The sequence below is a fragment of the Poecilia reticulata genome, linkage group LG6, assembly GCF_000633615.1.
Source record: "Poecilia reticulata strain Guanapo linkage group LG6, Guppy_female_1.0+MT, whole genome shotgun sequence".
NCBI classification, from domain to species: domain Eukaryota; kingdom Metazoa; phylum Chordata; class Actinopteri; order Cyprinodontiformes; family Poeciliidae; genus Poecilia; species Poecilia reticulata.
In genome coordinates this window covers 2622179-2645033 of record NC_024336.1, presented here as the reverse complement: position 1 = coordinate 2645033, position 22855 = coordinate 2622179, and the positions used below count along the sequence as shown (strand labels likewise).

Genomic DNA, 22855 nt, shown 5'->3' with positions numbered 1-22855 from the left:
TACCCAAAGCCATTTGCCAGGTTTGAAGGTTTCTTTATTTTGTTTTACTCTGCTCAAAGAAACAAGCATTTCAAAAGCCACACAGAAATCAAGAATAAATCTGGCATTAATATGGAAGAGAACATATCCTCCCCCATGCAAGCAGCATCACAGCTGAGTGTCAACAGAATATATTGGAAAGAAAACTAGAGCTTTGATAGCGAGCATTTCAAGTTTTAATAGCAAAGATGTGAAATCTTGCACTCAGATTCAAGATGATTTTGACTTTAAGCAATTAAATTCCTCCATACGTCAGGTTAATTTTGGTCAGCAGAAGTTTTGCTATTGGAACTCTTCCATAGATCCCTTTTTTTTCTCTAAATGTGACATATATCAAATAAGACTTAAAAGAAATTTGACTTCTTGATTTAACACCTTGAAATTGGGACTGTGTCTCTTTAAAAACTTTGCCTTCAGAGAAGTAGCTTGTGCAAAGAGCTCAGCAGATGCACAGTTCCATCAGGTGTTTGCTAATTGCTGCTGGCTAGTCTGAAGGAGCAGAGTGAGGAAGTCGTGGGGGAGAGCTGCTCTGTAAGGTGGAAGCTTGGAAAGTGCAGCTCAGAGGAGGAGCTTCATCCTCGAAGACAGAGCTAGGTCCCATCAAGCACTATGCACATCTGAATGGTTTCCATAGAGATTAAAGGATTTCTTAAACATTCATGAAAGAATCAAGGCGACACTCCATGTTTGTTTTTCATGAGGGAGTAACATTTTAACGAGATATAAAGCTAAGAAAAGTCAATTTTGTATAATACTGCCCCTTTAAGACCTTAAAACGTCACCACTCCCAACAAATTAATAAATCTCTACATTCCTGCTGGTATTTGCAGTTTTACTCATCCTGCATATCCTTTCTGTTGCTATATCTATAGTTTTTGAAATTGTCTCTATGTTTTGGCATTATAATGCGAGACAGATAATTTGTGAGAAAATCGAATTGCTCTGCCTTTTCTCAGTGCTAGCTAGATACAACCAATCAAAGCCAGGAGGCGGGTCTTAGTGCTGTCAATCACGACCGTTTGCACCACTCACCCTCCCGCCTCCCACTTGCTTTCTGCGATAGTTTCTCCCCATCAGCAGAGCCTGATATAAACGCTAAAGCTAAGTAGCATAGCCACCATTGATAGCAGATAAACGATTTTCTTGTAACAGTGAGTTGTTTCTCCACCATTAGCACATTTAGCAGTGAGAACATGAGATGAGTTGTCAGCGATAAGCCCCGCCTCCTGGCTCTGATTGGTTGTTTCTGATTGGCAGCGGTGCATTTCTTCAGATGACAATAGTAGCTCAGGCAGGAGGTATAGGAGATTGTCTGAAGTTCCCAATTGTGGTTTTATCGTTTTCCCTTTGTTCTGTGCAGTGATGTATTTTCCTTTCTGCATCACAAGGACATGGTCTGTTAACAAAATACAGTAAATGCATAAATATGAATCTTGTCCAGTCCTTTATCATTGATCTTCCATAATTACAATTTACAAAACTTATCATCAAAACTTTAGAAATAGTTTACAACAGTGCACTGTTATATTCACAACATGACCTTTTTTTTTTTTTTTTTTTTTCCCCAGAAAATGACTTAGGGAAAAAATAAATAAATAATCACTTTTGGCAAAAAATGACTTAGGCCATTATTTTAGGAAATTGACAATATCTAAGATTGGCCCAAATGTGACTAGAAATAAAAGTTACAATACACCTTAGTGCCACCAGAGGGAGACACATTTACTCTCTGCCTGAAAATGAAATGAACATTTAAGCAAGTATTGAGCATACCTTCATTAACCTCATGTTGCTCTATTAAATTTTTATTTATTTATACATGTGGCGTTTGCTTTTACTGAGAACAAAAAATAGTCATAATTAACCTGTGTGTGTAATTAACATAAATAATGTGTTTCACTTGGTGAGTTGAAACAAACCTTTTTAATGGATTGAATGGGTTTGTATTACTAAGATTGTTTTTGTTCCCTTGGAACAGATGTATTAATTATACGCACAAAACAAACAGCCAAACAATTTAATGTATGAAGGATTTTCACCATAAAGTGCCAGGCTCATGTTACAAGCTTTAATAAAACTCATTTCCCAACCCCCACAAAATACTGGAGGGGRACATTTAAAGTAATTATTGARCCTAATGTCAGTATCTCTGAGTCGTACCCACTGAGCACTTTTCAGGTGGAAAATCACAGCCTAGTTTCAACATGCTGAGAGCTGACATTTTAACAGCTAAAAAAAAAATCTGATAGCTCCTTATTAATGAACTCAAATAAACTGAAAGTAATACACACTGAGAAATCTTCAAGAGTTTCTTTCTGTGTCATGACATTTGATATCTGAACCACTACTGTGAAGCATRAATAACTTCCTCGCAGCAGGACACAGCTCAGGTAGAAGAAAACAATCAGTTAGCAAAGAAAAATATGTTTAACTCTCACACGGTCTTAAGAGACGGAGCTCGTCATTTGAGCCCCATGAGCTTTTTACCTTGTGGGCGGTCCAGTGGGGTTGCACTGAGCTTGTGTGTACTTTTGCAAGTTTTGTGTTTGTGTGTATGTGTGGTTTCAGGAACTGAGAGTCTGACAGGACATTTCGCAGCTGTCTGACCGCGACATCTGCTACGCTCCTACTGAGCATCACACTAGGAGGAGGGTTAAAAACATAGAACAGGTTAAGTTAATGCAAATCACAGTAATCTGCTTCTGTTGTGTGAACCAAAGACTTTTATTTCTCTTATCATACATCAAAAATAATTTATTCACTTGTCTGGCTGCTCATTATTTAAAACCACAATACTGAGACCATCCAAGAAAGAGTATTTTCCCTCACAATTCATTCGATAATTTCTTCATGTGTTTCACTTCTAATGAAGACTGGAAACTGTAAAAGACTCAAAGAAAGTGAAAGAACCAACTGTTATATGGCTTGTTGAGGAGTTTAATATTCACACTGCTGCTGAGCTTCTAATTAAAATTTGGAGATGTTTGTGACAAGCAGCCAAACAAAAGAAACTAAATATGGAAAGGTGATGCAGAAGAAGCTTCTTAAGGCTCTCCCATTTCCTATTTTTGCAATTGGTTTAAAAAATATGACTTGAATGATTGTGTTTAACACTTTTTTAAAATCAAGAAACATCGTAACTATAAATTTATTTTAGTCTAGGGCAAAGGCTCCCAAACTGTGGGGCGCGCCCCCTTGGGGGGGGGGACATGAAAACAAAAACAAAAAAACATGAACGCTGTATGCGCTGGGTTTTTACCTTAGAATGGCCAACTCTCGGTTATTCCTCTGTCAATTTGCAATTTGATACAGTAGGGGCTTCCGCACTTCCCATATCTGTGTCCTCTGTCACTTTTATCAGCAGTTAAAACTGTTTAATCCGTTGTTAACATGTCGTAACCTTTTTTTCCGAGCCGCCTTTAGCGTAACATGAGCGCTACGACGCTCGCGCTGGGTTTACGCCTGTGCGGCAGTGAAGGAGACCTGCTGCTGTGCGGAGCTACGCAGGTGTGTTAGAATCATGGCAGCAAACCAGCAAAACACAAAGAACTTTTCACAGTTTCCCCCCCAAACTAACAGACTGTTGAGCAAAGCTGTTGAATGAAGGTGATGTTAGCTAAAAGATGACTAGCTAATATCAATACAGCAACTTAAGCTTGTAAACAAGTAGCTTGTAGGCTACTGGTGTTGTTGTCTATGTTCAGCTACGATTCATTTTGCCCCCCAAAAAGTTGATTTCCCCCYCTTGTTCGTCTGGAGCCGGTGCTGAGTATAACAGGGAGTCTCTAAGAATCCACCCCCCACCCCCTTCGCTCACACACATTGTTCAACCAGACAGCTATTTGTAAGCCATAGGGGGGCCCAGAAATAGTTTGGAAACCACTGGGGGGGCCCAGGAGAAAAAGTTTGGGAACCACTGGTCTTGGGAATTCATCTTTGCTTTTCTGACATCTGTACCAATTCTGTTGTTCTAGATCTGAACAATCAGAAAAAGAGTTTGTACTTTTGGAGGCATTAATCAAGTTTAACTAAATAACTTTTCTACATTTTTGGAGAATTTAGTAAGAAATGCCGAAAGTTTGAGGAATGTTTTAGTCTCTCATGCAAAACACCTAGGTAGGCCAAACGCCGCCTTCAAGCTCTTCCTCAAAGCTCCAGTTTCAAAACTTCCGAATTTCTGCCTCACAGAGCAGCCCTCCCCCGTGACTCCCTCTCTCAGCTCCTTCAGACTAGCCAGCAGGAATTAGCAAACACCTGGTGAAGTCTGCTGAGCTCATTATACCAGTTACTTCTCAGTGAAACGCTGATAAAAACATTATTAAAGGGTTAAAAGAGGAGCCATGTTATGATGACTTTCTGAAGGCAGAGCTTCAGAAAGAGCAGGAGCTTTTAAAGAGACAGAGAACCAATAACAAGGTGTTAAATTACAAAGTAACATTTTTTTCAGTGATATTTGAGATAAACAGCATTTTTATAACAGAAGGCAATGCAGTGAATTAACTGCCTGGAAAACTCATAATGCCACCACTTCAAAGTTTGCTTTGAGTTGGGGATTAATGAAAACATCTGCTGGATGGTGTGAGGCGACCGCCTGCCTTCTCCCCCATCAGCTGCCATGACACTCCGCCAAACTCCCCTCCGTCTCCTCAGAATCATAAAAAAAGAGGTCTTAGCATGTCACTTCCCCTCCCTTTCACTTTCTAACAATCTCATGAGGCAAAGTGAGAGGAGAAGGTTTCATAGGCGTAGGAGGCCACAGGGGATGCGTGGGGAGCTGGGGGGCTGGAGGTGGTGGTGGTTGAGAGCAGGGACTTTCCATCTATTTCCCAGTGTGGAAATAATTTATTCCATTTCCCTTTCTGTGTATCTGAAAGTTTAATACTCCACATGAAAAGTGGCTGTACATGCAAATGTGGGTGGAGTGCTTATTTCTGCCCATCCTTTGTCCCATGTCTTATGCCTCTAAAAGCCGTAAGAGTAAAGAAACCCCCACTCCCCGCAACCACCCACCACCCAACAGCACGTTCCACATGACTTCCTCTGTGCTAAAAATAGACCCATTTACATTGCATTACACGCCTGGGCTGTCTCTCAATATTTCAGAGACTCACCGGGAAATTGACCATTAATCATTTATCGCCTGTACTTGCTCATCTCAATTTGCGCGCGCAAGGTGCACGGTGTCGATGCAACATGGCGCAGTCAGTCCTCCAGCGTCTGCTTTTATTCTTACGTGGTTTGTCCATTTAAATGCAATCTGCTGTCCGTTTGATGCCAGAGCTTGATGTTGGGAGGCGGTGAGGCTGCCTCGCGCATATATTGGCCAACTGAGCGTGTCTTGTCATGTGATCCTCCCCTCAGTCCAGTCTGGCGGTCAGATGACAGAAGCGGTCAGCTGTGAGTTTCTCTGCCGTGGAAAACTGGCCCCTCTGATTTTGTTGCACACTTAGAGCTGGGCTTTAGTTTTTGTCATATTCGTCTGTAATATAATAACTCACCTGCGTGCAAAAGGTTCGGTCTCTCAGATCACCTTCCTCTGTTGTATAATGTATGTACAGATGAGAGGTTGGGCGCTCTGATTTAAATGCTGATTGGCAGCTGTGTTGAATGCAACTTTACAATCTCGGTGGACCATCTACGGTTATGGTGCAGAATGAGCAACATGGTGAATCTACAGCCGACTGCATTGTTTCTGGGGATTTTGTCCACTAGGGGTCACAAAGACTCCATCACTTTCCTTCTGCTATACAGTGGCTTAAAAAAAACTACATATGCCTGTAAAATGGCTGGTTTTTATGTAAAAAAAAAAAAAAGATCATTTATCCTCAAAAACAAACAATATACAAAACAAATATGTTAGGGGTGAAAATATAACAATGATAAATGTGTAACAACAGGGTTGCAAAGACTAGTTGTGAAAAAGTATTTGCCTCATCTTTATATTCGCATGTTTGTGTGGTACGCCCGTAAATCTGACGCACCAGCCACATCCACAAACAACAACGGATGGCAAAGTCACTCCTYTGGGTCTACTGGAGGTTCATTTTTGSTTTGAAAAATGATCTGATTGGATGCTGGAAATGACTGTTGTTGTGCTAAARGAGTTGGTCAATGAGTGACGTTATTCAAGCCTAATGTAACATCTCTATGCTAAACATGTAGCAGCAGCACAGACGTCCCCAAGGCTGATGTCGGTCCACATTTCTAAAGAACTTCCATGAATAATCAGGAGATCCCAAAACACTTTAAAGTTGAGTTGGTATAATAGCACTTTTAAAAAATCTGATGGTTAAATAATAGATAAAAACAATAAATATATTTGTTATTGAGTTCATACGTCTATTTAGTCAATAATTTAGCAGCAAACAGGGGTGTTSAACTGAAAAWGTTTATTTTTGTCRATAAATGGTCTTTGATTAAAGTGCAATTAATTACAGACCCTGAAATGAACTCAATTACAAATTCAAATCGATTTCCACAGCTAAAAATAAAACGTTGACACAAGTGAATTTAAGATAAATAATTCCATAAAGGATGCAGACACTTGGTAAAAGTCTTGTCTGCTCTTTTTGCAATCCACAGAGGCAACAGGATTGGTTTAAATATTGGTTTATCCCAAATCCATGCAATTAAAATATTATAATATCCATCCATCCATCCATCCATCCATCCATCCATCCATCCATCCATCCATCCATCCATCCATCCATCCATCCATCCATCCATCCATCCATCCANCATCCATCCATCCATCCATCCATCCATCCATCCATCCATCCATCCATCCATCCATCCATCCATCCATCCATCCATCCATCCATCCATCCATCCATTTTCTAACACCCTTGTCCCTAGAGGGATCGGGAGGGTTGCTGGTGCTATCTCCAGCGAACATTTTTTGGTGAGAGCCGGGGTAAACCCAGGTCACTAGTCTGTCACAGGGCATGTTGTCATATTGTGATAACATGTTCCATTCTTTATTAGAAAGAAACCTGTGTCTTCAAAGACCACTGTTTATGTCTGGATTTAGCGTGTCTGGCTTCTTCTGGAGCAGAACAATGTTGCATGTCTCACATCAGTGATGTACAGTCGGATAAAATGCGACACGACTGTTTGAACTTGAAAATAATCAGATCCAATTGACTGCCACCTATGGAAGTGGCACAAATTGGATTTTTTGGGGGGTCAAAAGATACAAATTGGGCCATTCACACTACCAAATAAAGGTTGGACATAGGTTGCATGTGGACAAAAATACGGATTTGATTAGCTAATTTAAACACCTGCTCTACTGATGATCTGCCAGAGAGCTGCAGTATGGGTCACCTTTTTCTTTAACTAAASAGAAACACACCAAATTCCACAGCACATCCAYTGCTAGCTTTTCAAAGTCAAGCTAGCATAACTGACCTTCTTCCCTCTCTTTCACTATTTTTTACCAATTAAGACTTTTTCCTGAYCTTATTATTTAGTTGTCTAGTGTTGGCAATTAGTAGCAATCCACTGCATCCCKTTTCCATTTATGTATCATAACTTTTAAGATTTAACACATTATGTTGACAACTTGACAGTTAAAACCAATGATCATCGTTGGCAAGCAGCTTTTTGCCCTCCAGCAGGGACGTGTTTATAGGGACAGAAAAAATATGATGATTGTAAGAAAGCATGTTATTCAGATACGTATACTAGAAGAACAGAATATTTTGCKTTATTAATATATGACCTGTTTGATTAATTTCAACCCACTCTCTGACCCTCCTAGTATGTAGTTCCACCTCTTAGTAAAATGCTACGAGGAAGTCCCAGTGACTTTATTTTAGCCTAAAGAGCTAACTCTAGATATTAAGGGTGTCCTAACTATTTCCTGAGGAGAAAATACATTTCTACTGAAATCTTTCATTCACTTAGTGGAAAGGGTTCAATATTTAAACATAATCCAATAAAAAACCAAAACTTTCATTAGGCATCCTACATTTTTTCACGACTATAAATGGTTTGCGAATGACGTGAGCAAGTCAAACGTTTGGCCTGGGCGAGTGAACTGCCTCTAACCAAGTAGCCGCTTTCACTCGGTACATTTAAGAAAAACGCAAACTTGAAGTTATCCTGTGTATAAAAAAAACTGACAAAGCRATATTTTTGAATATAGTTGYCAGCTGAAGTGCTGATTAAGCTGGATGTGATTGTTAACTGATCAGATAGACAGAGCTGCCAGATTCCTGCTCCAGTTTTCTCCCCTCAGCTCTCACATTAGCATGCAGCTTTTAATTAATTAGCTGACGGCGCCGAGGAGCACGGTCTCCTTCAAGTGTCGGATATTCAACAGAACTGAAATAATAGAGACTTAAAATGACAACGACTTGTCATCGCTTTGTGTCATACCAAGGGAGGATTCACTTCCTCCAGGATTTTCTAGCTGTGGCCTAGTTAAAGTAAATGTCTGGCTGATTTATCCTCAACTAATAACACGTCTCCTAAATGAATTAGCTTATACTTAGGAAGAAGGAAAGGAAGGAAGAAGAGAGGAAGGGAAGAAGAAATGAAAAATAGGAAGGGTGCAAGAAAGGAAGGAATCAATGAAGAAGGAATGAAGGACACAAGAAGGGAGTGAAGGAAGGAAAGGAGGAAGAAAGGGAGGATGCAAAAAAGGAAGGAAGGAAAGGGGGAGGAAAGAAAGAAGGAAGCTAGAATGAAGGAAAGGGAAAGGACTAAAGGAAGGAAGCAATGTATAAGGAAAGAAGACAGTAAAGAAGGAAGGTAGGAAAGAAAAAGGCTAGGAAGAAGAAGGATACAAGGAAGGAAGGTGGGAAAGAAGGACATAAAGAAATATGTAAAGAAGGAAGTGAACAAGGGAGGAGAGGATGGACAGACAAAAGGAAGAACACTAGGAAGAACAAAAGGACAGAAAGAAGGAAAACAAAGAAAAAAAGGAATTTCTCACAGCAGGATCAGGAACAGAGTCTGGAAGATTTTTCCAAACTCTTTCCCTTTCCTCTTCTGGTTCAGACCAGGAATTCCCAAAATTCCACTCCATATTTTCCCAGTAGAATCCTTGTCACCAGTATTCATGAAGCTCACTGAAAAGCTTCATAAGAAGAAGAGAACCCTCGACGTCAGGGTTCCCTTCTCCGTCGAGTCGCCCGTTCACGGCGGCTCCTCTCAGACATTCAGCTGGGCGTTTCCACAGATCTGCCATCAGACTAGGAAAGCTCTGAAACCCGAATCGCTCCGTCAGGTTCCGGCCAGTCGGGGCCTCCGTGGAGCCGTACGCCTGCTCCATGTTGCACATAGAGCTGCTGTCTGTCTTAATAGTTAGGCAGTAATGTTTACAGTTACTGTTTATTCCCCCCGTCCGTTTAATGATGTTGTGTCTTCCTGAAGACTAACTCATTAATTTTCCCTTCGTTTCCAGCGACAGCGAGCTGACAGGCTGTCCACCGGCTGGTTAAACTCTGCCAAGACTCCAGCAGACATGTTTTTACTTTAACAGTCGCGTTTCTTCATGGGTATCTGTTCATTCTGCCTTTAAATCCTTCATATCTGATTCGTAGTTCTTTTACAGTCACACCATTTAAATGTAATTTTTAAAAAAAATCTTCATGAATGCAGTATTCAAGTTTTGTACTTTTAATGATTTATTTAAACTGGGTGGATATATAAATATATACTCCAACTCTACAATATTATTAGTCTGCATTTACTTTATGATGTGTTTCATTGCTGCCAACACATTGAGCTTTACATCATGTTATAATGTTATTCCGTCATCAAAAACAAAGCTGGAGTGTTGCCTTGGTTCAATCGGACATGAAAGAGAAATCCCTTAATCTCCATGGCAACCATTCAGCTGTGCAAAATGCCTGGGTGGACCTAGCTCCGCCTTCAATAATGAAGCCCCTCCTCTGAGCCTTGGTACCTTGGTAAATAACTTCAGTCCAGAGTTTATATGGGCAGCAGCACAGGTGGAGCAATCAGCAGCCAGCAGGATTAGGAGGAGCAGCAGAGAACACGGCAGGAACAAGGAAATCATAGGAGATTCACCTGACATTAATGCGCTTACTGAACGTTTGTTCTGACCAGAGCTGCGTATTTCACTCTTGACTGCCTGACAGAGCACTTCTTCTGCTTCTGACTCGCAGCGCTGCCTCATGTTTATTATATAATAATCTAAGAAAAGACTGCCATAGCCTGGGAAGGCCTCAGCTTGTGTAAAAATAGACTGACAGCAGGGGGGGGGGAGTTGGGAATGATCTGCCTATTTTTAGCACCGGCGCCCCTGTCCACGCCTAAGAATAGCAAAGAGAGATGCTTCATATTCACCCTGCGCCGGTCAGGCCGTTCTCATTCCTGAATGGAGCGGACAGACGATTGGCGCAGGCCGGAGCGCTGGCCAGAAAGGTCCTACAGGTGCATGTCATCGATTTTTATTTATTTATATCTTTTCAAATATCAGTCCATACTCCACTACTCATCACAAAGCGTTTTTTTGTTTTGTTTTTTTATTAACACGCGGACTGTTGCTCGCAGGTTGATGAGCTCGTGAGCGACGACAGGGGAAATAAAGCGGGTGGAAAACATGCGCTCTGAGAGCCGCCTGGTCCCCCCGCAACAGCCTGACAGATATTAGAGCCATGCTGAGCTCGTTCAAGTCTGCTTTATTGCTTTAGAGCCTCGGCACTCTAAGCAGCTGGTGCTACGGGATAAAGGTGGGACACAGGGGGCATCAGAGGAGTGAAGAGTGGGAAAAAAAAATAGTTCTGTTTGTGTCGAAAAAGAAAAGGAATGAGAGAACTTTTTAAAATAATAATAATAAATTTTTTTTAAGTGCATTAGAAGTTAATTTTGTTAAGTCAATATGGGAAATGGTCTTTTTACTTGGCTTTCTAGCATGTTAAAATGTTATTCCCTCATCAAAAACATTCATGGAGTGTTGCCTAAATTCTTTCGTTGACGTTTGAGACATTTCTGACGGTATCAGAATAAAAATAAATGAAAAGCATATTTTGAAAATCTGTGTTGATTTAGTGTCACTTTTTAAATTTGGACTACAGAACCTTGCACTGAACACTTTGCTCCACAGATGAACATTTTGCATGTGTCCAACTATAAAGTAACTCTGTATTGGTTTGTAATATGTGCCATAAGGCCTGTATGTGACATTTTTCAGTATATAGTTGCGCACCATTGCACCCTTTATCACAACACAACTCTTTTTGGTTGGTCATTTAGGTGCCTCTATTATTGACAGTCAACAAACCATAATTCCTAAACCTACCACACAAACAGCGGCTATTTTCCATGCGGTGGTGTCTTTCTTAGTAAAGTATAACATTAACCTAGCATGTTCTTCAGCTTAGGGTTGAGAATTCCAATTAAAGTTTCCAGATATAGCCTGAAGTGGGAGGCGACCTTAATGGCACAATAACTCATCACGAAGTTAAAAGTAATGCGAAGATAAACACAGAGAGCAGATAGCAGCGAGGGCTCATTAAAATGTTGAACGAGCCTACAAACGAGGAAGGGAGCAAAGTCTACTGGCTGTAATTAGCACACTGTCACTTGTTGCACAGCAACCCACGCTCTTAGCATGTCAGATTACTTCCGAACTGCTTTAAAAAACAAAAATGAAAATACTCCGAAATGCAGAAAAACACACATTTCGTATGAATCAAGACCAGTGGTCAGTCGTCATTGGAGGTTTTCACTGGATGTGTTTGGTGTAGTAATAATAAGTCAGCAAACTTATTGGGCATCATAATCTTATTGGCAACCAAACTATTTGAATGTCATTATCAGATTATCCAGCCCTTTTGGAATCTCTGAATATAGTTTTGGGAACTAGCTAGGTAGCTAGCGCTTGATAACTTTAAAAAACTTTTATAAAACCCTCCTGCAGTTCTTTGTAACTTCATAAAACTTATTTTTTAACCCTCCCGTGGTCTTACGAGATCAGCTTTTTAGCTTTGTACGCCGCGTGCGGTTCGGCGGGTCGCACTGATCCCGCGCGCACTGTTAACGATGATCCCGCCATCCGCCGCTGTCCGACCGACCGTTACACATCCGCCGCGCTCCTATTGAGCATCGCGCTAAGACCGCAGTGGAGAATAATAATGGAGCAGCCACGTGAAACATGAATGCACAAATAATGTAAGTATCAGAAGTGTCAACATGAAAAAAACAAAAACAAAAAAACATTCAGGGTTTCTTCTGGCACAAATCTGTTATGGCTTAACAGGAGAGAGAGAGAGAGAGAGAGAGAGAGAGAGAGAGAGAGAGAGAGAGAGAGAGGCGCCTCCGTGTTTGTTAAACTGTTGTCATGTAAAAATCCTCAGCAACCTTAAGCCCCTTCAAACGCCTTGACATGAAGTAGAAAATAGAATGATCCTATTAAAGCCTAGCTTTTTATTAGTTCCTCAGCCACGGAGATTTCTGACTTATGATGTTTTCAAGTAATAATAAAGTGAGAGTGTTATTTTGAATATATCGGTATTTATTCTATATTAAAGTCAGTGGTCAAATCATTTTAGCGCTCGTTGGAGAAGACACTCCCTCTTGCAGCAACATCTACGCTAATGGCTGGTATTAGTTATGTTATAAATAAAAAAATTAAGTTTACTCAAACATATCAAAAGAATGTTTGATATCAAAAGAATATCAAAAGATATTATTTAGATCTTTTGCTATCAAAAGATATCAAACTTTTGTAAAATTACAAAAGGGCAAACAGCCAAATATTAACAACAATAATTTGTGGGTTTTAGCCTGACTGTCATAAGAGAAAAAAAGGGGTTTATTTTTCAAAGTTTCACCATGTTTATAAAAGTCCTAATTTCAAACTAGCTGAATATTTAGCTGAAAGCTAAATGCTTCAGGTTAAATAGCATCTACTACTAATAGGTTAAATTAACTTGCTTATAATAATTCTGTTTAGAGTTAATATTGACTCGCCCACAAAAATATTTAGCATGTAAACTAAATATTTATTTAACTTGATAACTGTTTTGCTAACTATTAGCTAAATGGTTACATAAGTAGTTAACTGTTTATGAAGAGTTAGCTTGTTAAATAGTCAGCAAGTTAAATAGTTAGTTTGCTAACTAGTTAGAACCCAAACATGTAGCTTAAATGTTCAGCGTAAATATTTCTGACTTTAAAAAAGGAATTCCCACTTTTTTGCTCTTACAACAGGCTAAATAATACAAATTATTGCTGTTGGTTTGTGGCTGTGTAGCTTTACAAACAGCACTCCTCTGCAAGGAGAAGCGGGTAAAGACAACGGGTGCTTTGGCCGTTATATATGGGCATTTCTGTCTTTAAGAAGTGTAATAGATTTCCTGAAAAGTCGGGCAGACAGAGGCAGTTTTCTCAGAGCCTTTGGAAACTGGACAGAACGACACCCTGTTGTAACTCGTTTCATCTCGAGATGAGTGTTGTAGAGGTGTAATGGTGTGAATCTCCTCCAGTAATCTGGCTCTGCTTTAAAAGTCATTGGCTGGCTGCGTCAATCAAGACAGGCGTCCATCAGGAATGAGAATGTCTCTTATTTTTAGGTTTAGCAGACCACCAATAACTGTAAGAGACAAAAATTCCTGTGGCATTTTACAGTGCTTTAAAAAGCATTTGTCCCCTCATCACAAGCTAACTTATTTGCTTCTGACGAGCAAATAAAATGTAACATCAGATAGATAACCTGAGAAAACCAAAAATTCAGATTTCAAATGTCATTTAAGGGAAAATGCTTTAGATGTTCCTCTGGGCTCCTCGTGTTGGAGAGGGTCACGGTTGTTCTGCTTTCAGGATGCTAATCTGCTCTTCCATTAGGTTGCTGCTCGATGGGTTGCATTTCAGATTGTTGGCCAACAACAGCTCCTAAAAACTTGATTTATTGAGAAGAAATACAGCTTGGTCTGTTGAATGAATCAATTAAGGAATAAGTCAATTAATTGCATGATGAATTTAAAAACTCATTTGCATGATTTATCGTTTTTCTCTGTTCTCTCTTCCTACCAAAAACTGGATGATAAAAGTCTTCAGTCTGGTGCTTTGGTGTCAACCGGCCCTTTATTGAAAGGCAACTTTATTTACAGGAACTTCATAATTCATGTTTCTATCGTTTTGTTTATTTATTTGGATATTTAAATTGCTTTCCGGTCGCAGTGTTAATTGTTCGTTAGAATTTAAGGTTTATTGATCTTTGAGAATGTGTCCTTGAATTATTATGCCATTACCGTTACATTACTAGATGATGTGAGAATTTATAGTCCAGGAAAAAATTTTATTGCGACAGACCTACAGCTTGTGAAATTGAACTCTACTTCCCAAAATATTTTTTATTGCATTTATTTCAGTATTGAACATGGTTTTCTCAGGTTATTGTTGTCTGACATAAACGTTTGATGACCTGAAACACCTAAGAGCGAGCAAAAATAATAATAATAAATAAAAAACACAAGAGAAATCTGGAAGTGTAAATATTTTTTCACAACACGGTGCAATGTTCCCAAAGGAGTCCAAAGAAGATTGCTTTTTTTTTTTTTTTTGTGCTCAACCGCGGGGAAATAAACAACACAACAAGACGTATTATATGAATATTTATTCAAATATTGTAATTCTTACAGATACGGTCGTTTAAAATAATCAGATGCTTGTGGCTTTTGTTGTTCCTCTGAAACCTGTGCTGCCTTGTAATCTCTAACTCCTCATTTTAAGGAGTTTATAGGAATAAACTTTTTTTTTTCTTGTGTAGTAACATCATGCCAAAAAAAAAAAAAAAAAAAAAACATACTTCTTGGAAGATGATTTTCTTAAAAAAAAAAAAAGTAACTGTAAATTGTTGAAATTTAGCATCTACTACAAAAATAACTTTAAATAAAATGCTTGGATGCCTTATTTTTGCCAACTACATGAAGGGCAAGTTGGATCAGATCTTTTCTATTTTCTTTCTTACATGACTAACTCTGGCTGTGTGTCAGTGGAGTTAAAGAAAGAAAGAAAGAAAGAAAGAAAGAAAGAAAGAAAGAAAGAAAGAAAGAAAGAAAGAAAGAAAGAAAGAAAGAATATTCTTAAACAGAACATCTGAAGGCATTGCATGATCCCCAGATCGATCAGTGAGCTACTTAAGGCAAACAAGTCCTTGAAATAACACAAAGTACAATTAATCATTGGTTCGACCCACCGATGCATCATGTCTGAAAAAACTAAAATAAAATAAAATAAAAATAAAATCCAACACATGCAAACTTGGTGCATGCTAGAGTAACACATCAGGATATTATAACAGAATATTCATCACAGGCATTCAAATAAACCACTTTGTCCGATATAATAATTTACAGTTTATATTACATGTGTGAAGATTACTGAGCGTTCTTATGGTCGGCTCTCAGCAGACTGATTCAGACAGTGTAAATACAGCTGGAACCAGATAACATACACTGGATAAAAATACAATCACTTTTTCCCCTCAGTGTCGTAAGTTAAATCAGACCAAGCTTTTCTTGTTTTAGGTTAGTTAGAATTACCAAAATTATTTCCATTTGCTAAATGAATGAAAGTAATTTTGCAATAATAGTTTTTAGATATTCCTTTTGTAATGTTATATTCTTGAATTCAAAAGTTTAGCTTGACTTAGGTTAGTGCGACTCCAAATAGGTTAACCAATCAGAAGTTTGTAGAAGGAAGCCCAAAAGGTTTGACCCAAGTCGTACAGTTTAAGTCTGTTATCTCTGTTACCGACCGAATGTAAGGAAAGTTACAACAAATACATTTCTAAAAAAAAAAAATAATAATTTCTTACGTTTTCTGGCATTTAGCAAATAGAAATCATTTTGGTAATTCTAACTAAGCTAAAACAAGAAAAGTTTGGTCTGATTTAACTTCAGAAATAAAGATAAAAAAGTGTGTGTGTTGTTATTCAGTATGTAAATATCTGGTTTTGATATTTCGTGGTATGTTTACCCACGCTGGTCTGTCCGCTTGTGATTTCAACATTCTCCTGCACTGTAAATACTTTAACTGTCCCCAACGTTGAACCCATGTGGGAACTCCAGTTCCCACATGGACGCAGTCTCACGTGAAAGTGCCGATTAAATAACTGGACCTCCTCATCCTGAAGATGAAAACCCCTCAACGCCGCCCCCAAAAAAAGATATTTTATATAAACAAGGAGCATCTCTAATAACACAGCTGGAATGTAGTTCTATTTTGTAGTAAATCAGTATTTTGATTTCTAAATGGCATTATCGATGACCTCTGTAATAACGTTTCAGATTGTGGCCGTATTAAAAACGGCAGAAGCGTTTCCCGGAGCTCAGCTCCAAGCAGCCGGTGCCGCCCCGTCAGCCCGGCTGAGCACCTGTTTCCAGCGCTCTCGGTCACAAGGTGAACATGTTTAGGAAGAACCGTGTTCCCTCCAGCAGAGCTCGTAGTGGAGTCCATGGAGGCTGCTATGTAGGCACCGAGGGGCGAGAGAGTTTCCCAATAAGACACTTTATGTTGGGGTTCCTTCCTACTTTGTCCTAACTCTGTGTTTTATTTGTGCTGCACACGAGAACAACCTGATGTGCAAAAATGTTTTAATAAGTTGTAGGATTTGGTTATTTTTATTGTTTTATCATTATGTAAGCAGAAAATGTCTTTAAAAGGAACCTTAAACAATATGACACATTTCTTAAAATAGCAGCAGCTCTGGACAGCGTATATGAACAACCAAATCATAAACAGCATTGGCTTTAGCCCAGTGCTACAAAATATGTGAGGAAAGTCAACTTTCAGAATGTTTTTCTCTCACTTTTATTCACTATTGAATAATGATTATATGTTCAGCATAAATGTAGCCTCATATCTTGCAATTTTAGTGGGCCATGAGTTCTTGTTCATTTTGTGATAGTTACGCTAGCCAGAGGAGCAAAGCGGCTTGAATAAATTGGAGAATCATCCCAATCGGAAAGAAGAAAATGGCAAATAACGCTTCAATAAGTTATTTTAACCTATGTTTTATGATGAATGAAAAAAAAGAAATAGAAATAAAAATTAATGATGAAAAAATGTATTAAGATGTAATTTTTTACAATTTTTTTCCTCACCTTTGGAGGATTCCTCCCCCCAAATCGAACTCAATGGGAGAAATCCCAGGTGGAACACTTAAGGGAAATGAGAATCAAGTGGAATTTCTAAGTTAGGCAATGCAGGTTGCCTAACTTTAACAGTTTCCAGAATTTTTTAAAAATCAAAATGTTCTTTGGACATTTTATTTGAAATCAAACCAGTAAGAAAACAACGTGCTCCGTGTCAGGATTGTTTGACGCGCATTAAAACCATTAACCTTCACCCGTTACAAGCTGTCCGCAAGTTTGCTATAACAGAACAAAGACCAGATTATTGTAAAAGCTTGAAGCATTTGAAATAAAAAAAAAAAACCCAAACCAAAACAAAACAAACAAAAAAACAAAAAACAGTTTCCCCCTCACAAAACTCTCCGTCATCACTCAGACGTGACGTTATGTAAGTGTCATGCATGTTTCATGTATAAATACACGCCCTGGATGTTTGGAGTGGGTGTGAGATGAGAACGGCATGTTGCCACGATAAATAAATGAAAGGCGTTGCCTTTTGTTTTGGACCGAAGCGGGGGCGTCACAGAGTAGCGGCAGTCTGATGCGAGTCCAGTTACCACAATATTTACATGTAATAGACTTCCAGCCTGTTCCGGCTTCGTCTGCCGTTCCTCCAGTCATGGACTGAGACTACAGAGTGCTACATTGTGCAATTCCACATTCACGCTTTTGTACAATAGGTCCCAGCCAGGACAAAACACCACGACGTCCAACCCCCATAACCACACAGGGAGGAACCCTACTCAGTCAAAACTGAACAAGCTGTTGTTTTTTTCAGGGATTGAGACGCTACACTTAACAGCATGTTAAATTTGGCAGAAATAACATTGCTACAGAGTGTTTTTTTTTATCATAAAGTTGATTTTCTAACACATAAAACATACATCGTTATCTAACCGTTTATGCTTATAAAAATACAGGCCTGTCGTTCATGATTTAAATATGAATAACGTCTGCAGAAACATTGATAAGGCCTGTTAGTCATGATTTAAATATGATTACAGGCCTCCGTATAAAATGTAATTCCGTTATATGAGCAGTAAAGAAGCAGCATCTCACAAACMGTAGTTTCGACCAATACGCACAAAAAAAGGCATAACTCTGTACAAGTGTATAAACATCTCAGAAAATGTTATAGAAGCAGTTAATAACCAGATGTTCTAATGAAAACATCATCAGCCAAGAAGTATACTGTGATTTTGAGGCGTGAGTTTAAAAAGTTGTTGTAAACATTCTTTATATAGATTCCTTGACTGAATAGGGCCCTAAAGACACAGGTTAAAATCTACTGTACAGTATGCGGCACACAAATATACAGGAAAACTTCAGTTCACACATTTACATGAAGAAAGACGGCCCTCTGTATGCAGAGTTTGATGACTGATTGGGAGGAAAATGTTTGTGCTTTGCGAAGTGTTAAAATCGCGGTGGACCTGTGACGGCGCGCAGCCACACGGCCAAAACTTGTCTAAAAGTGACAGTGCGGTTACCTGAACCACTGGGCTTTGATTATGAAAACTGATCTCTTGTGGACTCAGAAAATGTTGCGTCTGACTTCTTGTGGCTCACCAAGAATCAAACAGCAACAGCGGATTTCAGTGGGTTAGCCAGAAAAGAAAAAAAAATCATTTAAAGTTCTCAAGATCCACATGGGCCAGTAAATAATTCGGACAATATTAAACATTTGAGTACAAATATTTTTATGGTAGTAAGACATAATTTGAAGTCAACTGATTAAATGGTCTGTTGCAAATCTTACTAAAACTGCTAGTATAATAACATCCAATTTACAATTGTTCATTTTAGGTATAATAATACAGTAGAGTGATGTTTTCACAATACAGAAATGGTGAACCTCTTGGCAATCTTTTTAAAAGATGGCTTTTCAGATAAACCTACACAGCAGTGTAGCAGCTGGCCACAGATATAGAGTAATTACCAGCTGAGTTCTGTGGTAACTTTGAGGCTTGCTAGTTATTAGCAAACTTATCTAATGCAGTAGCAAGCCGACTTTTATCCGTTTATTGGGTCAACAGACATGCTAACTATAAAGCTAGCATGTTGCTAACATCTGATTGTAAAAACGTTGGATTTTTAACGTAACTTTGAGACTTAAATAATTATTAGCAAACCTATCAATCACAGAACCGAGTAACTTCTGGAACAATTTATCATCCAGCAAAATTTCGGATTGTGACAGGTCTGTGTGTGCGCGCAAGATGGAGGTACATATTAGCAAAAGGATTAATTGACCCAGAGCTGCTCAAAGTGCCCTTCACTCCGAAGTAAAGAAGTGGTTCTTATACACAGAGACATTAAAGCATTAAAGCTACCAGTGTGATATGTTTTACCCATAAATGTATGCCGGCAGTGCCACAGATAAGAAATGTTCACTGAAATGTATTGAGCTGTCAGTGGTAATCTCATGTTGGACAAGGTAAACAGGGAAGCTGCCAAATGAGTCCGCTGTAACTGTCTGAGTCTGAGTGGAGCGCTGCTGCTGTCACGAAGCTTACAGGGGGTTTAAAAAATGTACACTTAAACTTAAATTTTTTTGTAATCGTTGGGAAAATCTGCCAGTAAATTTAAACCAAACGAAAGACTATATTGTTTTTTTCTCCCCACCATGTCGGTGTTCAGGAAGAGAGGGAACAAAAAACAGAGGTGGCGAACAGGACTGAACATCTGGATGAGCTCTGACTGCCACAACTGTCCCTGAAAGGAGCATTACTGTAAGGCCTGTGATATTCTAGCATTAATTCACAGATTGTTCCTGCCTGAACACACGAAACACAGAATGCCCTTGAAGAAAACAGTCCATTGAGACGAACACTTACAACATGAAAGAGCAACAGGAGGTGTGTTTCCACGCCTTGGAAAGTTCCTGCTATTACATAAGGCAGGGTCCGTTTAGGACAAATGTGACACACTCTGTTTCCCACGCTGCCGTAGTTCAGCTGACCTCGCAATACTTCATTTATTTTATATTTAGCAGTAGGAAATAAAAACACATCAAAGAACATGGTGACACCTCCTTCTCTGGGTGTTAAGTGCTGTTTTCGCCCCTCACATTTCTGGCTCCAAATAGTTTTAATTGCTGACATGGCAGCCAAAAAAGTGTAAACGCTGGTTTATAAAACCCACTGACAGATTTTCTCCAAAATTTTTTTTCTTTTTTTGTTATTATTCTGGGACTTTTTTCTTTTTTTTACAAGTTTGACACTGGCACATGGGTTTTAGGTGGACGACTCCTCCTAAACTCTACAGCTTGTCAGACAAATTTTAATTTTAGGCAAAAATAACCTGAGTAAACACCCTTTAAAAACAACATATCCATACCTACGCTCACAAAGACCAGCTTAAAACTGACAGCATTTCAGAAACAGAACGTCAAACAGACGCAAAGTAGGACCAGTGGTCTGGTCCTACCAGACCTACCAGACCAGTGGTCCTGCCAGACCACTGGTCTGGTCCTACTTTGCAGCAAAGCAGGACCTTTGCTGCTTTGCTGCAGCAAAGCAGCAAAGTATGTTTGGTCCTACTTTGCTGCTTCTGGGCCTGGACAACTGGCCATGGATGATGGAACCATGAACTCTGTTCTTTAGCAAGAAATCCTAAAGGAGGATGTCCGGTCGTCCGTTTGTTATTTAAAGAGGACAGTTTTATGTGTAAATTTGCTTCACAGCAACGAGGCAGATCTACAGCCAATTGTTACATACGCTTGACGGCAGGAGTTGACACAGAGCGTGGCAGCAACCAATTATTAGTTTTAAGGCGCAATTATTTTTTCCACACTGGGCCAGGATAATGTTTTTCCCTTAATGAAGGATTGTATCATTTGAGAATAACAGAATTTTGTAATTACTCAGGTTATCTTTGCCTGATATTAAAAATCTATTTGATCATTTAAACGTTAAAATTTGAAATAAAAGCAAAAACCTTTTCACAGCGCGCTGCGTGAGTTCTCACTGGATCAGGAGTTTGAGTTTCATCGGCTGGTTATCAGCTCTTTGTGCATTAATTCAGTGTGCTGATACCTGCTCTGATTACAAACAAATTGGCACGAGAGTTTTTAGAGAATTTAGTAATGATCTTGTATAACAAAATAACCGTTAAAGCTGCAGTATGTAACTTTTACAAAAAAAATGATTTTTTTTTTTACATATTTGTTGAAACTGTCACCATTTTGTGACAGTATAGTAAGAGACAGATTACAAAATACAAAAATTAAGCTTCTCCACCTCCTCAATGCTAACTAGAAACAACCAATCAGAGCCAGGAGGCGGGTCTCACTGCTGTCAATCATCCTAATGATCATACTCCTCTCTCTCCCCACTTTTGCTCTGCTACAATCCTGTAGTGAATGCTAATGCTAGTTAGCATGGCCACTAATGACGGCGGATAAACTATTTTCCTGTAACAGTAAGTTGTTTCTCTGCCATTAGCCCATTTAGCAGCGAGTACACGAGGGTGAGTGACAACACTAAGATCTGTCTCCTGGCTCTGATTGGTTGTTTTGGATGGAGCGGTGCATTTCTCCATACAGCAGCAGCAGTTCAGGGAGGAGGTGAAGATCGATCTTTTCACATCATCTTTCTCGTATTAAATTGTACCAACACAGTAACAGTTTTAAAAAATATGTAAAAAAAAAAATTTTTTTTTAAATAAAACTTTCATACTGTAGCTTTAACTAACATAACTCACAAGATTTGTTATTCACAAGAAAAGAAGTGACATTTACATTTTGTACAGAGTAAAGTAAGAGGTAGAGACGTAACCAAAACACAGCGATGCCTCTGAAGTGCAGGAGTATTTTCACAAAAATAGCGGGGCTGTGGATCGCAGCTCACAGTCAGAGACTCTGTAATGAGAGGTGTGTGTTTTTGACTGCTGGGCTTGGAGATCCTCATTTCCAGAAGCCACGGTGTAGAGGGGACGATGCCTGTGAATGATTTCTGACGTTAACAGTAAGGCTGGTTGGAGTCCCTGCTGCATTTGATTTGACCCGACCTCCAGGGAGCGCCGCTTCCTGCTGGTGGGCGGAGCGGAAGGAGGGAAGATCTCAGGTGGTGACGGGTTGGTCTGTGGTGGAAGCTAGCAGCGTTAGCGGCGGTGTGGAGGGAACGAGCCCTGAGTGTGGGACGACACTGCATGCTTCTTCTACACTAAAACATGCTCTACTTATTTAAAAAGAAACAGAGTACAACTGCTGTACATGTAGGGGGGAAAGAAAATGGGATCAGGGCCTAAATGTTTTTAAATTCACAACCTCCTGGTTTATGCAGGTGAAAAATATGACTCTGAAAGGTTTTCACATTGAACGGTATAAATCGTTTATCACCTGAAAGAAAAACCCTCTCTGCTTTCCACATGTAAACATTGAAGTATCAAGAGATTTCGTGAAAGGTTCAGGAAGTGGATGCAGAAGAACAAAGAGGAACGGACAGTGTTTGCAACCAAAGAGTCTCACTAATCCGAACCTTTTCTGGACGTCCTTTTCCTTCTCCTCTTCGTTGGATTTCCGCCGGTTGGAAATCTTTCCAACCGCCACGAACTTTATAATTACCCGAGCGCAAAGTCCTGTCACTGAAATCATGGAAGCATCCCCAAGTCAGGGCTAAGCGCTGCAGCCAAACATTCCTGAAAGTGCAACGCGAGACAGCGGGTGAAGTTCACCGTGTGCTCACAGGCTTCCAGTGAAG

At 39.4% G+C, this 22855-nt stretch overlaps 1 protein-coding gene across 1 annotated transcript in view; it reads right to left on the bottom strand.

Annotated features, from left to right (window-relative positions):
* Positions 1 to 16639: 16639 nt before the first annotated feature.
* The window catches only part of LOC103465734 (copine-8-like), a 97208-nt gene continuing 90992 nt past the window's right edge, over positions 16640 to 22855 (bottom strand). Inside the window, exon 21 of the mRNA XM_017305451.1 lies at positions 16640 to 22793. Coding sequence (XP_017160940.1) covers positions 22746 to 22793 — 48 coding nt within the window. The 3' untranslated portion in view covers positions 16640 to 22745. The remainder of the gene's footprint in view (positions 22794 to 22855) is intronic.